Source organism: Nyctereutes procyonoides, unplaced genomic scaffold (genome assembly GCF_905146905.1).
Source record: "Nyctereutes procyonoides isolate TBG_1078 unplaced genomic scaffold, NYPRO_anot_genome, whole genome shotgun sequence".
NCBI classification, from domain to species: Eukaryota; Metazoa; Chordata; class Mammalia; order Carnivora; family Canidae; genus Nyctereutes; species Nyctereutes procyonoides.
The window spans coordinates 24,868,229-24,884,563 of record NW_026575128.1 but is presented as its reverse complement, the minus strand read 5'-3'; the positions used below and the strand labels follow the sequence as shown (position 1 = coordinate 24,884,563).

General features: G+C 41.0%; 1 protein-coding gene across 2 annotated transcripts in view; it reads right to left on the bottom strand.

The window, feature by feature from the left end:
- TMTC2 (transmembrane O-mannosyltransferase targeting cadherins 2) overlaps positions 1-16,335 on the bottom strand; it is a 391,175-nt gene that overhangs the window by 232,596 nt on the left and 142,244 nt on the right. For both annotated transcript variants that reach the window (XM_055341449.1, XM_055341450.1), the window contains exon 2: positions 383-953. In XM_055341449.1, coding sequence (XP_055197424.1) covers positions 383-953 — 571 coding nt within the window. The remainder of the gene's footprint in view (positions 1-382; positions 954-16,335) is intronic.

The following is a 16,335-nucleotide window of genomic DNA, read 5'->3' as shown; positions in this document are numbered from 1 at the left end:
GATTTCCCCTCCATAGAGTCACGCATCTGGCTCTATTATCCGCTCTGACATTTTTGCAAATAAACTTTATAGGCGATTTGCCGGATTACAGAGCGTTTGGGCCGAAATAACGAATAAAAAAAATAACCAATAAAGGTGCAAAAACTGTCCTTTTCCCCCCTTTGAAAGCATGAAAATAAGGTAAGAAACCCAAGAAATAAAACAATCGGTTTGTGAGTAGGGAAAGGTCAGGAGGGACGCTTTGCCTTATGGAAGATCAAAATGGAACTTCTTCTTGATTTCTCTTTGAAGAGGAACACGTTTGCTTTTTTAAATGGGGCAGAAGGAGCAGGCCGGGAGGCTGCTCGGTAAAGCCGGTACCCACGTGCCAAGAGTCACTTACTTTGCAGATGGCAGGTAAGATCTGCTTCACTTTCAGCCTGTGAAAGACAAAGACATCATAAACTGCGGACACGGCCAGCACGGTCACCCCCTGCTCCTTCCACAGCATGCTGCATCCTGCGCAGAGGCCCGTCCCCAGGAACCAGCCCCACGTCCTGGCCGAGGAGCCTCTGGTAGAGCAGTGCTTAATGTAGCAGAGCAAGGACAGGAGGAAGAAGAGGCTGGCCCCGACGTCGGCCCGGCCCACGATTCCTGCCACGGCCTCCGTGTGGATGGGGTGAGAGGCGAACAGCAGGCCAGCCATGAAGGTCCAACATCCGTCCCCAAGGAGTGTCTTCGAGAAGCTTGTGAAGACCCCGGTGACGGCTGCGTGCAGCAGGACGTTGACCAGGTGGTAGCTCCAGGGATCCAGGCCCCCAACGGCATGGTTCAGGCGGAAAGAAAGCGTGCAGAGCGGCCGGTAGGACTTGTGGCTGCCACTGTGAGTTAGAAGAGTCCCCCAGAAATCATTGTAGAAAATGTGCGTCCACGGAGTTTCTGGGAGAAGGTCCTGGTTCGTCTTGATAGCACGGCTAAAAAACAAAATGTTTTTTTTAAGAAAAAAAAAACAAAAACAAAATCGAACATAAACTACAGAAAGAAAACAAAAAAGAAAATATAAATAGTTGACCCCTGACCTACCTGGGGGTTAGGGGTGTCGACCCTCATGCAGTTGGAAATCCAAATATAACTGGACTCCCCAAAAGCCTAACAGTCTATGGTTCACAGAAGGCTCACCAACAACATGAATGGTAGATTAATGCATATTTTACTTGTTGTGTTGTATACCACATTCTTAGCATAAGGTAAGCTAGAGCAATGTTAAGAAAAATCACAAGGAAGAGAAAATGCCTTTATAGCGCCGTTATTTGTTGAAAAAAAAAAAAAACCTATGTATAAGTGGACCCATGCAATTCAAACCTGTGTTGTTCAAGGGTCAACTGGACATGACATTGCTAAGACACTGCCTTTCCGGAAGCCGTTGTCCTGTGTATGATGGGATTCCAGGTTAATGCAAATGCGCCTTATGGAAGGCTTTCCATACAGATTGAATTCCAATCCTCCCCCTAATGCTTACTAACACTACAATGAGGGCTGTATTTCTTCTCAAAATCTGTTTGTTTGAATGCAAATGCATTTGAAGAATAACGCAGTTTCTTTCAGACTTACTGCAGCAATTGTCAAACAACTGCCCTAAAAATCATGTGCTACACCAGCTAAAAATGCAGATGACAGGCAGCAGGTTGATGTGAGTTCTGAGAATCTGCATTTTCTAAAAGGCACAGCCCAAGTGATACTATTGATCACGTGGTGCAAGAGATCTGCTTAGAGGCAGCATGAGCTCCCTCCTAGAAATGAACTTTGGATAGACTATCTGGGCCCAGAGCAAAGCTTCCCATACATATAAATCACTGGGGGTGGGGATTGTTAACAGGCGGGTGCTGTCAGTAGGTCTGGGGAGGAGCCAGAGATACCACAACTCTAACAAGCTCCCAGGTGATGCTGATGCTACTGGTCCTTGGGCCACACTCTGCATAGCAAGGAAGAGCTGGAGAGGCCAGAAAGAATGTCTCTCCCCCGATCCAAATGTTTCCCTTTCCCCTTCATTCTAGAAAACTTCAGCCGTTCCCTCCCTGAATTCTTACAGGATTTACAATCATCTCTACCAAGTGCCTTGTGCCCTGCTCTTGAGAATTAGTAGTTCCAAAATGAAAAAAAAAAAAAAAAAAGAAAAGAATTAGTAGTTCCAGGTTTGCATGTCTGGTATCTTCAAACAGACTTCAAGGAAGAATAACCTAGCATTTGCTGAGAGCTTGCTTTCTACCAAGGACTGTAATAGTCTCCTTAGCTTTATCTTCTTTAATCCTTAAATGACAAAGTAGATATTATCTACATCTCTCAAGTGAGCAAATTATGGTTGAGAACCAATAATGATTTCCAAAATCACACAGTTGGCAATAGCAGGGTACAGTCCCCTGGCTCGTGCTATTTCCACTCTGTTGGGATTCCCAAAATGTGATCTACAAAGCACTGCAAGTGTATGAGAAGATACACAGGCAAACCTTGTAAAAATGTTCATGGTTATATTTATTTTAATGCATATTTGAAAGGAAATTTAATTATCAAATCAAAGCTGGATTTCATAGATTTTTGCTCAGAATGAAGCTGTTAAAAATTAAAAAGTCAATGTAGAGACAAATATTAAGGAATCAACAGGGCTAGGATATGTGGACAAGGCACAAATGTTGGCATGGAATCATTCAGCATGACGGGTCCCTGCTCTCTGCCATTAAACCTTCCAGAGAACAGGGTGACATCTTGACTATTTTGTTCCCTTAGGCCATCTCTGTATTTACAGAACACATATGTCAGAAGGACAGAGAAATGGCATAGTCAAGACACCTACTCCATAAAGGGAAACCTCTTGCCTACTCTGATATCAGGGCTTTGGAAGGGGTGTGGGCATCTGTGTAGCTCGAGAGTATATGACAAAAAGCTGTTTGATGACTTTTACCTCTAGCTGCTCCACTAGTTTAGCCTTTGACTGTGAGACAGGTATGGTTAAGGAAATTTCGATCTGAATATGACCAAAATCCAGGATAGAAAAGCCCTGGACTGAGAGGACACATGCCTGAATCACAGCTCTGTAATTTACCTGAGTGTCTTCCAAAATAAGAAAATGCAACAGATTAAGAAACCTATCCAAGGTGACACAGTCAGTAGAAATAATAGTATTCCAGTTGGATAAAGTGATGGGGCAATGCTGGTTTCCATCTGCTTCTCTAAATTGCTTCCCAATTAGCCTCTCTGAGCTTCGGTTTCTATGAGGATAATAGTTGTTTTCTTTTTTCAAAGATTGATTTTATTTATTTGAGAGAGAGAGCATGCGCTCACATGCACACAAGTAGGAGGAGGGGTAGAGGTACAAGGAGGAGGAGAGGGAGACTCCCCACTGAGTGGGGAGCCCTATGTGGGGCTCAATCCCAGGACCCCAGGATCCTGATCTGAGCCAAAATCAGACAGTTCACCGAGTCACCCAGGCACCCCTGTGACAATAATTTTACCTTGAAAGCTGTTAACAAACACTTGTAATTGTTCATTTATCTTCTTTGTAGTAAAGCAAAGAACGCTGTCTTGCCAATACAAGAGTGTTCTGGAGACCTAGTACAAATGACATCTAAGCTCTGTGAGCTGCTGTTGTTATTATTCAAAAAGACTGGGGTACAGTGTTCAAAAACTCTCTTATTAAAATCACCTTGATGGGGCAGCTTGGGTGGCTCAGTGGTTTAGCGCTGCCTTCAGCCCAGGGCATGATCCTGAAGACCCGGGATCAAGTCCCACGTCAGACTCCCTGCATGGAGCCTGCTTCTTTCTCTCTCTCTTTCTCTCTCTCTCTCTCTCTCTGTTTCTCTCATGAATAAATAAATAAGATCTTTAAAAAAATAAAATAAAATCACCTTGACTCACGGTCTCTGAAATTCGATGCAATTAGAGGTCAGAAATTAAAACCTATCAACAGCAGTTGATGACTCCCTTTTTTTTGAGCCAAACACCACGCTAGGCCTTCTACATAAATTATCTATTCGTGAGAACTAGTTGACTCTTCTAGATGCTCAATAAAAAGGCTGAAGTTCTATTAAAATCGTGTCTTAAAAAATATTCAACATGAAAAAAAAAAAAAAGTTCAACATGGCAGAGATAGCTGTTCCCCTCTGTCTGTTCTCCCCTTTCCCAGAATCACAGATCTTTACTTTTCAGCTGGGTATGAGGTCACCTGGAAAAAAAAGGCTTCATTTCCTATCTTCCCTTGCTGCTAAATACAGTCTCGTGACTAATTTTTGACCAGTGGAACATAAGCAGAATGCTATGTACTACTTCTAGAAAGTGTCCTTTAAAAAAAAAAAAAAAAGCAAGCTTAGCATTCTTCTCTCCCTCCATGACTCTCCCTCGTTCTTGCTGAAGCACAGATGTAACAGCTGGAGTTCCAGCAGCCATGTTGGCCCGTAAGGAATCCTTAGGAATGGAAGTCACACCCAGCAGATAACAGCAGTAAGACTGAAGAAAATTGGGTCCCTATTACGGTAGACCGTACCAGCCCTAAGCTAACCTCCTGATTTTGTATGAGAAATAAATCACTATTTTGTTTAAACTGTTGGATTTTGGGTGTCAGGTAATAGCAGCTGAACCTAGTCATCAGTGAAATCCTCTGTTAACAGAAGACCCACTATATCACCGTGGTTTGATTTTCCATATTTATTTTTATTTTTACAAGTCTCCGTGTATCGACTGTGTATTAAATGAATTTCCATATAAATTGGCTTTTAAAATATTAGAAACAGATGTTACTCTGGATCCATTAAATTAAAACACCCTGCTTTGACATTCATCAAGAGTCTAACCCAGAAGTAACTGCTTAAGACTTGATGGGTTATAATTAAAATTTAAAAGAAATATGAAAAACTGCCAAACAGTGTTGTAAGAAAGAGCTGATTTCAAGCAATTCAGAATGAAAAGCCAACTGGCCTCTACTAACCATTAACCGTGATAGTGATGTGAATTTCTCTAATATCAATGCAGAAATGCACACACTGTCATCGTCGGGGCAGTAGAAAGCTCAATAGAGAAGCATTTTGGGAGAAGACTCTGCTAACACAACGAGGAAGGCTGGGGAGCGTATTTTGTTCAGGACCATACCTCACCCTTTCACTGGCAGATCCAGAGAGGATAGAGAAGGCATGTTCCCCAAACCAGAATTTCTACATGCTATTAGTTCAGCATCCTAATCGACTCTGCAAAGACTTTCTCAGGAAAAAAGCACGCCTACTCTTAAAAAGCTATACAAAGTCGCCTGAACTTCTTATATTTATGGCAATGAATCTAGTAATCTGCAGCAGCCAGCAAGCTATACTATACATCTCACTGTCACAAAACAAGGGCTTCAAAACAAAGAATTAACAAATCTCATAATTACACCAGGAGAGAAAACTTCGATGAGCCGCAGCCCTAAATTTATACCGTCGAAAAACAACTTAGAGGGCAGTTTACTGGAACAAAAGTGGAAGAGCAAAGGAACATCTTACCCATGTGCAAAACACATTACACTAAGGGAGACTTTAGCATGAGAAAATTCTGATGGGTGTTATCTGCTTAGGCAGGTTTTTATTTAACCGATGAATATTATGGCAAAAGAACATGAAATAAGACGAAATTGTGCTGGGCTTTAGTATATAAGTCATGTCACACATGCAAGTCAGTGATAAGGGATGCATTACGCATCCCTCACATCATATTATGAAAAATACGAGCCAAGAGGGCTTTAATAGAATCTAAATAATCTGCCGGCAAAATGAGAAGGTAGCCATTCAACACCGAGCATAACAGATTTTCCACCATTTGCATTTTCTTACAAGAGTCCAAAATGGAAAGAGTAAAACCTCTTCTGCTATTTCTCAGCTAATGAAAAACCTCAACTCCAAACAAAACTTCAGGCTGATATAATTCCTTAGGTTACTGCTTGTGAATCGGTGTTGAAAATTCAGGGAGACACTAAGGAATTAGGAAATTTTCCACTCTGGGAAAGGTGAAGAACATCGGAGCAGCAGATGTGAAAAAGAAACAACTGCAGGCAGATCTCTCCAGAGAAAACATGATTGACTGTCTTTTGAAGCCAAAAGATCCAGTCCCTCGAGGCTTCAAGGAGGTCTTAACCTGTTCCAGTCTTGTTCATTTGTGGCTCTTTGTTTTTGCTGCCTTATGATCTTTCCTTTCGGAAATGTTGACGAAGGCCAACACTATTATAAAACTGATGAATGGTGTGACACTGCCCTCCTAACTGTCCTTGGGTGTGTTTCTCTCGCTGCCATTTTTTCTGTCCATTGACCTTTTCAATCACAAACACCATAAATGATGACCATTAGTCCCTCAGTGCAGAAACAATGCTTCCCTTTTTCGAATGTCAAATGGCACACTCTTCCAAAGTGCTTTCAACTGTTCAACTGAAAGGTAAGTAAAGGCCAAACTTTTCATTAAAAAAGAAAAAAGAAAAGAAAAAATTCAACTGATGGGTTGAAATTTGTTCTACAAAAGAGCGAGGGAAAAGAATGGCCTTTGCTTCCCCTGCCCTGCTTCAGGGCCACCCATGGACACCTGTCTCTGCCCCGGAAGGTCAGTGAAATGCAGAAGGTAAGAAAATTGACTCCAGAGCCAATGAAACTAGAATCTTAAGGTGACCTCAGTTTTCTCATCTGTAAAATAAGGATAACTGTGCTTGCCCTATGGGATCATTAGGAGGAGTAAATTAGTAAGCAAAAAGTAAATTGTTCTATGTAATATAACACGTATATGTAACATAATAAATGTAATAGGTTAGCTGCTCTCGTTGTTAGTATTATTACCTTCAACACCAAACAAGTGATGCTACCCATCAGGGCAAGCACTGTGCGTACAACCTTCAAAATCTATGGATCACGGTCATGAGTCTCTCACTTAAAATTCCACTAAGCTTTAATGACACTCTCAAGATAATAAGCATTTATGAAATGTCACCTTTCATCTTTAACACATGAGGCTTCTGCATCTGCTCCTACCTTTTTGGCCACCTCTTTCTACCTCTCCTTGGCTAGCATCTCCTTCACATTCTGGAAGGTGGATGTTTCTGTCCTGGTTCTGTTCCCTGACCTTCTTTCTCTCTACACTTTCCACCTCTATGGCCAATCACCTCCGACACTCCAACTCAAGAGCTACCTTCTCCACCAATGCCTCCAACCTACATGTTGCTCGTGAGCCTCCACCTCCAACTGCCCAGCTGATACCCAGACCTGAATGGAAGGAAGAGTAATGAAATCTTGGTTCCTTTACTGCCACCAGGAGGACTGACCAGCTTTGGCCAGCTGGCCTCTCTAAAGCTCAGCGTCCTTACCTGTCATGGGAAGATAGTAACAATGCTTCTCAAAAGCTGTTGGGTTGAAGATCAAACAAAGCAATGTTAAGCCAAAATGTTTGAAAATTACAGAGCCTTGCGGCACCTTGGGTGACTCAGCTGGTTAAGCATCTGACTTCGGCTCAGGTCATGATCTTGGGGTCCTGGGACGGAGCCCCTGCATCAGGCTCAGCGTGGAGTGCAAAGTCTGCTTCTTTCTTTCTTTCTTTCTTTCTTTCTTTCTTTCTTTCTTTCTTTCTTTCTTTCTTTCTTTTCTTTTTTCTTTTCTTTTCTTTTCTTTCTTGCTCTTTCTCTCTCTCTCTCCACAGCTCCTGCTCACTCTCTTTCTCTCTAATAAATAAAATATATTTAAAAAAATTAGAGTCTTGTATAATGGATAGTTGTTGTTATTTGGAGTCCCTTCTGCCCCTACTTAACAGTGTCCTGGGTTTTGGCTTTTTGTGGGTTTTCTTCAAGAACAGCCCACATTTACTCTCAGTCCATATGGCTAGGGTGAGGCTGCCCTTACCTCCTGATGAAAATCATCAGATGATTTAACCAATAGAGTCCTCTAATCGCCCATCCTCATTCCTGGCTGGAACAACTGATTTAGCAGGAAGCCAGGTCAATCAGAGTCAAATACAGCCCCGACACTCTACTGAGAAAGAACATCTTTTAAGAATGAGATGAAATCCAAGGGCTGCTTAAGAATTCCCTGAAGACAGAGCCTGCCTAAGAACGAAGCCAACACCAAAGAACCCAAATCTAGGAGACAAAGAGGCCATTCCTACTGCAGCTGGATCCTGTAATGCCTGCAGCTAGCACTCTTAAATAAACCAATAAATGCCCCTTACTCATAAGTTAATTTTAATGGCCATTCTGACATCTACAACCAAAAAAGTGCTAAACAAAACTGCACACTGGAAGTATCAATACTGTTAGTTGTCTTTTTAGTATCTTTAGCTTAGTAAGATTGAATCTATGTCATTTTCCTCACAATCCATCCCCTTTTTCATACAAGCCCTTTATTAAAATACCGTTATCCCTCCAACACTGCCATCAAGGTTGTGCATGCATGAGGGCTCCTTCTCTCTTTGCTCCTACATCCATTTTAAAATTGGTTAAGGATATTTTAACACTATTCTGAACCTCAGAGAAAATCCAACTCGCAAGTTTCCATTGAATCTGCCTCTTACTCTGTGCTAGTCTCATTCGGGCTTTTATTATTTCCTGCCCACACCGCTTAGCATGCTTACTAAAACTGCTTGTTCACTTTCCTCTCCTTCGTTAGGCTTAAGTCCCCTCATGGAAGGAACTATGCTCTATGTTTCCTCCCAGTGCCCAACGCATAATAGGTTCACAATAAATATTTGCTAAACTGAAGTAAATAGTCATCCCTGACTGCTTTCTCTCCCTCTTTGATCCACGATACACTTGCTGCAGAGACAGAAACTTCCTGAAATGGAACCTAACACTACTACTCTGCTCCATAAAAATCCCTCATCATGCCCTATTTCTTACCATAATAAACACCCTTCACAGCCCAGCATTCATAACCATCCCCATTATGTCTCTAGGCCAATCTGCCATTACTTCTCCATAGGCATCTTAATGTCATCCAAACTTCCCAGACTCTAGGCCTTTGCTCAAACCATTTCTTCCCTTCTTCTGTCCGGACTGCTCTTCTTCATCCAGCTTTATCTGTCCAAATATGCTTCAGTCCTCCATGATCATTTGTGATGCCACAGTCTCCCCCAAAGTCTTTCCTAGCTATTGTTGCAAATACGCTTGATTTTGACACTGAGTACAGACACATTCCCATTAATCACATTGACTTCTTGCTATAATTAATAGGGATCCTAAATGGGATGATATGTGGAAGACATTTCCGAAGTTGTAGGAGGAAAAAAATGCATTAAAAATGGGGCACAGGTAATTCTAAAAGTCCCTCTTCCATCCCCTATTGAAATCACTGCCCCCCCAAAAAAGGAATTTTGTCATAAGAAAATTAGTTACTCAAAAAAAAAAAAAGGAAATCATTTACTTATTCATATATTCATTTACTCAGTGATGGACTAGACATTATACAGGGCACTACAGACAGCAGGGTGAGCAAAACAGACTCATCAACTTTGCAAAACAGCTTAGTAGAGGAGGCAAATAGGTGTACAATTTCACTATAGTATGAAAATACTCCTCCAATATGAAATCCTGATTGCTAAAGGAGAAGAGAACAAACTCCCAATAGTCTTAGAAGACCCAAAGCTGGGGCACCTGGGTGGTTCAGGTCATGATCCGGGAGCCTGGGATTGAGCCCTGTATGGGGGTCCCTATTCAGCGGGAGTCTGCTTCTCTCTCTCCCTCTTCCCCTGGCTTGTGCTCTCTCATGCTTTCGCCCTCTCTCAAGTCAGAATAAATAAAATCTTTAGAAAAGCAATAACAACAAAGAACACAGGTCCACCTCCCTGAGAAAAGCATGTCTACATACATGGAAGGAGTTATGTGAAGGAGTAAGAGGATATTGCCAGGCTGAAGGTCAATATTTGCAAAGATCGTGAGTCAGACAGGAGGTGGTAAGTTTGGGGTCTGAAAAAATACAATCGGTTAGTTTGCTAGAGTGAATGAAGTTTGAGGGATGGAATCACTGGCATTACTCTGTCTTGTACTACTGACCTTCGTGAGATGTACGGGAATTTGGCTGGATATCAATCTCCCTAATGCTCTTTGGGTTTGATGCAGTCATTGTCTTGGTAGAACTTGCTTCATTTATTTCCCCAACCACTGTTAACTTTTAAGAAATAGAAAAGCATATAATTTATCTTTTGGAGCCTAGCACACAGTAGGCATTCCATGTGTTTCTGATGAACTGAATTCCAACTAGAAATGATTGGGACTGATAAGCTGCACTCATCTTTTAGAAAAATTCTTTGGAAAATTCTTCATTGTTTTATGTATATAGGAAATTATCACTTTCATCTAAAAGTAGTTCACTCACTCTGGGCACTAACCTCTGCTCGTTCAATGATAATTAACTGTGAAAAAACCATCAGGTTAATTGGCTTACCCAAATGTCTTTGGCATCCATTTGCCACTTAACCTATAATCCCTTCATTAGAGTCCCTCTTTAGGGATAAGCCATTATATTTAGAAAGCTCCAGTTAATATGTAAATACTTGTCTAACAGGAGAGGGGAATGAGAAACACCATAACATTGAGAGCCTGTCTCAGTTTGGAGATAAGCAATGTATTTCAGATTCCTTGAGGAACTTAGGGTAAGGCAAGTAAACCTCAGTGTCTGGGTGCTGGACTAGTGGGAGCAGTGTTAGGTTGCAAGGTCCCAGGAGAAATAGTTTTGGGATGAATTTATCATCATACCACATGTAACACATTACTAAACTTGCTTGTTTCTATCTTGATCTCCCCCTACTAGACTAAAATCCTTCCATGGCAGAGATGATGGCTTCCTAAACAACTGGCACTTAAAAAAAAAAAAATTTTTTTTTGAATTGCCACCCTGGAGATATTGAATGAAAAGAGGCTGCTGGGAGTAATAAAAGGCCTGTTGTCAGACATCCAAGGGACAGGGCGCTCGAGTAATTGCTTGCTTTGTGCAAAGTAAGTCTAAGAATGCTCAGCCTTGTTACTAAAGGAACATTCTTCGTGGACCCTTCTTCCATGCCTTTGGGAGTTTTTCCTATGAGCAATAAAGGAGCTTTATGAACTTCATCTAACATAGCAATGCTCCCCTACCCCGCCCCCAATGCTCTCCCCTCAAAAAAAAAAAAAAAAAAAAAAAAAAAAAAAAAAGGAAAGGAAAGGAAAAAAAAAAAAGAAAAGTAAGTTTCTATTTCAAATTAGTCCCAACTGCAAGTGACCTACGCCCAGAGCTGCTGGACATTCACTCTCCTAGACTTTCCTCAGATGAGGTGGCTTCTTCCCCAACCAAATCCAGAGTTTGCCCAGATACCTGTTTCTGTTATGGGCAGAAACTGTGGAGAAGGAAACTTGGTTCAAAATTTTTCAAGTATCTATGATTCCTCAGATAAATCAAAACTGTCATTTTCAGAATTCCTACAGGAAATATCCAAGAAAAAAAAGTGTAAGTGATCCTAAAAAGCTAATTAATAATCCATTTGGAAGAAAGATGTTCATTTCCAAATTAAATGGTCAGTTGCCTAAACATGTTTTTTAAAGTATTTATATGGAAAGCATTTTACGAGATTAGAGCAAAAACTAACAGCTTGAGAGTATCAGGAAAACCACACTCCAAGCATTTCACTTCACTGATTAAAAGAATCCTCTACCTTAACATTAGCTTCTTAACACCTTAAAATATTTGCAGTACCTTGCAATTCGCATGATGAAAATATTAATATTTTTCTACATAATTGTTCACTGTATTCATATGACATCCTGACATAATAAAATATTATAGTCACAACTCGCCTCCTCCACACTGTACTAAATTCAATCAGAGTCTCAACTTTAAAGCTTAAAGAAAATATCCTGATTCCACTTTTTTAAGTCTTGAAATTAGTAGAAGGGTTATTATGAAGGTTTTTTGCTCCAAAAAGTTAATTCAAGTATATGAGCCACTTTAGTACACTACATTATATCATTTATGAATTTCAGTCAGTTTCATAGGCTTTCATAAATTAGGTCTATAAAAAGATGATTAAAAATATTTTTGGCATTTAATAGATCACACACTGTTTCCCTTACACTGGAGTCTTGAGCAGTAGTGATATGTTCCTTTTTTTAATTATTATTTTTTTTAAGATTTATTTATTTATTTATTCATGAAAGACAAAGAGAGAGAGGCAGAGACACAGGCAGAGGGAGAAGCATGTTTTGGAGCCCGATGGGAGACTCGATCCCGGGACCACAGGATCACACCCTGGGCTGAAGGCAAGGGCTAAAGCACTGAGCCACCCAGGGATCCCCAGTAGTGATATGTTTTGAAGGATAACTGGTTTCTTTTTAATTTTTTTATTTACAGAAAACAACAAATGTTTGACTATGATTTAAGAGAATAAATAAGTATCAGAGAATAGATTTTCATGACATTCAAAGCTTTCAACAATGAATGGGCTCTGGGGCTCCTGGGTGGCTTAGTCAGTGAAGCGTCTGCCTTCACCTCAGGTCATGATCCTGGGGTCCTGGGATTGAGCCCCATGTGCTGGCCTCCCTGCTCAGTGGGGGTCTGCCTCTCACTCTTCTCCCTCTGTACTCTTGCTCTCTCTCTCTCTCTCTCTCTCTCAAAATCTCTCTCTCTCAAGTAAATGGAAGAAGAGGAAGAGGAAGAAGAAGCAGAAGCAGAAGCAGCAGCTCCACTGGTTCCCGATTCCAAGAGAAAAAATACAAGTGTAACCACAAAGAGTTCAAGAACACCAATTTTGTGCATGGTCTTGTTTTTTGTGCTTTTACAGAATAAAAGAAGATGCAATCTTTGTCCTTAAGGATTAGATTATCCAAATGCACTCTAAAAATGTAGGAATGGCAAGCTGAGAATACATCTCTTCAGTTAAAACACTTATCTTTTACATAAAGAGTACTTTACAATTTCAGACCAGATATACTAAGTGCTGGTAGTTTCTCCCAATTACACAAATACAATCCTTAAAAAAAAAAAAAAGAGTCACAACCTCAAGGAGAAGTTATAACCTCCACTTAGGTAAACAAGAAAAGTACTTTCTGACTATGACCCCTGCTTGTGCCCCCACTGAGAGCACACAGCCTGAGTACTGACAAACCATAGGAGTCAGTGGACAAAAATTTAAACCAAGAAACTGACTCTAAGAAAACAGGTGATGAGGGAGGAAAGACATTTGTACTGCCCTGTCCAGACATCTGGCTTATCTGTTAGCCTAACTCCCGGCTTCTCCAAATCAAGTCTTAAACCAAATCACCCTTCTTTATCCACGCTTCTCCAGCAGCCAAAGAGAATAGCCAAGAAACTTCTTATGGGGAAATGTTTGCCATGATCCTTTGTCTCTTCCACTTAAAAATTTCCACATGTTGCCATTGTATCCCACACAGGTAGGCATAGGATAATACCACCTTGCATCTGTATCAGACTTTTACATTTTACAGAATGTGCTCATGTTCACGATTATCTTGGATCCTTGTCCCCACCCCATGAGTAAGCGGATGTGGGCAGATATGGGCCTGACAAGAGTCCCGCCTGACACAATGGCATCAGTACATTTCAGAGCCACCCACGCTGTAATGCAAATCTCAATTCCTCATCCACCGCTCTCTCTCTCTCTTATGGGCTAAATGGTGCTCCCGACCAAAAAAAAATAAAAAAATAAAAAAATTAAGGCCTTTAAAAAGGTAATGAAGTTACAATGAGGCCAGTAGGGTGGGCCAGCCCTTATTGCAATCTAACCAGTGCCCTTATCAAAAAAGGACATTTAGACAGACATTGGGGACACTCATACAGAGGCAAAAAAGACCAGAGGAGCCCATGGAGAAAAGGTGGCCTTCTGCAAGCCAAGCAGAGGCCTCAGGGGAATCCCAACCTGCCTACACCTTGATCTCAGACTTTTCCCTTCTAGAACCATGAGTAGATAAATTTCTGTTGTTGAAGTCTTCTCGTTTGTGGTATTTTGTTTCAGCAGCCTTTACAGAAGAACACATCTGACTCTCCCAGGGAGACCATCATATGCAATTACATACACTCTCCTGTTTATCCGTCGGACTTTCAGGGAAACTAGATGGCACACAAAGGCTTATTTCTCCAATACCACGTCTGGTGCTGTGTTTTGATGACAGGGGTCGAACTGCTTTGTAAGTATAAATAGGACTTGAAGAGGTATCTCCTTCTTAGTCCTGCCAGGATTCGTCTATGCTCTCCACCAGAGGGGAAAAAACTCCTGACCATGCCCATGGGGCCCTCATGCTAACTACACACACATCATAGAGTACCAGGGCTGCTCCACCTTTACACGGGGATTGACAAAGCTTGCAGAGCACCCCCGCCCCCCATCTCACTCTGTCCTCCCCACACTGCCACAAAACAGGGAAGCGAAGCTGGACAGGTTAAGTTAGAGAGCACATTTTTAACAAGAGGCAGAGGAAGACCTTGAACACTGCTCTCCAAACTATTCCATTTAACCTTCAAAGCAGCCCTGTTCTTCCACATGTACCATAAATCTCCGACAAGAAGTGTTTCTAAGACGATTTGAAAGTAAAATCCTAGTCTATTATTGCATTTGGTCTGGAATCCATATATCTGCCCTCAAGACTCAATAAAGCCATAAAAAATGCTTTCGTACCATATTCTTTTAATTTCTGCATTTCAAAACGAAAGTCTTCTTTTAACACGAAGGAGTCTTGGAAAACGTGAGTCAAAGGAAGGTGTTAGTTGTCTTCCAGTGACGGGTGAAAAAGGCAGCTTTATGAAAGCCAAAAACGAACCTATAATTTCATATTACAAAATATAATAGAAAACATATCCTGGCAGAAATTGTGCGGCCTGCATCCCTTTTCGGCTATAAAAGCTACACACACACACACACACACACACATCTGAGAAAAATCAGACTTTGAACATATTGCAGCAACATACACACACAACACGGGAAGTTTCACCAGGGTTGCCTGCGATGACAGGATACACAGACATGCCTACAATAAAATCAGCCTCACAGTTAAATCAGAGAGTCTTTTTGGACACAAGAATATATGATCCCTGATGAAAAACAGATAGGCAAGGAGGAAAGCACTCTAATTTAAAACTAACACAGTGAGCCTACTCAAAGTACCCAAACATTTGGTCCACAAACCACCAGCAACTCTCTAATTTGTCATGGAAGGCAGAGAGATATTTCATCCAAGAATGGGGAGACAAGGAGATATTAAGGCCACCATTAAAATTTACTGACATCCAGTACACAGCACTTTCTAATACAGATGTCATTCAGTGACCAAACTTGAATAACCAAGAAATAAATTAAGGAAGCAAACAGGAAGCCCAGACACTTTTCGCTCTGGAGCTCTTTAAATTACAGGGCAGATGCTTAAAATACACATGCTAAATGTTAGATGAAAACTATCAGCTCTCTCAGATCTCATGCTATGAACAGACAAAATATGAAGCACCAACATGTCTCTTTGACAATCTTAAGCATGGTATATTTTACCCCTTTGCTGACTCCCAAATTGTCAAAAGCTGAAGCAGCTGGATATTATGAGTATCTTCTCTAGCACCCCCATCTATGCCTGCTAATTCAGCCAACCTCCACAAAGTTGGAAACTCCAACACCAGACCACAAGATCATTTTCATACACTCCTGACCATCACTGTCTTCACTAGACATAATGTCTGACACATTGGCTGTTGCCTATAAAAGATTTTTTTTTCAGTATGCAAGTAACCAGGCTAAAAAATTCACAAGGCATGAAATGAACAAGCAGAACAAAGTATAAGAATGGAGGATGGTATTCAATCAGAGGGAGCTAGGCACAACAGATCTAATTTTTTACTCCAAGTCAAATTGGAAAAATTAAAATAAAAATCACATTCATCTCTTAACAAGAGAAACTCCTAATATCCATGTCATCCATGTCACATGCTGAACGCATACTCATATACGCTAGAGCCAGGTAATCTTGGTTCAAATTCTTCCTCTTAGACTTACTGGCTGAGTGGTTCAGTCTTCTCATTTGTAAACTACTGTTTCTGATGAAGATAAAATAAGAAAATGATTAAATAAGGAGGTTAACTATTCACACATAGTAGGTGACTTAACAAACAAATGACTGTTACTATAATGAATCACCACTCCTGCCTTTCTGGATTCCACAAAAGAGCACATTTTTTTAAACTTATTTTTTACTTAAGTAATCTCTACACCCAATGTGGGGCTCAAACTCAAACCCCGAGATCAAGAGTCACATGACTTTCCAACTGAACCAGCCTCGTGCCCCAAAAGAGCACTTCTGTTTCCCCTGAAATGTTGCTCATTATCACTAACTACATCTAGTATTCA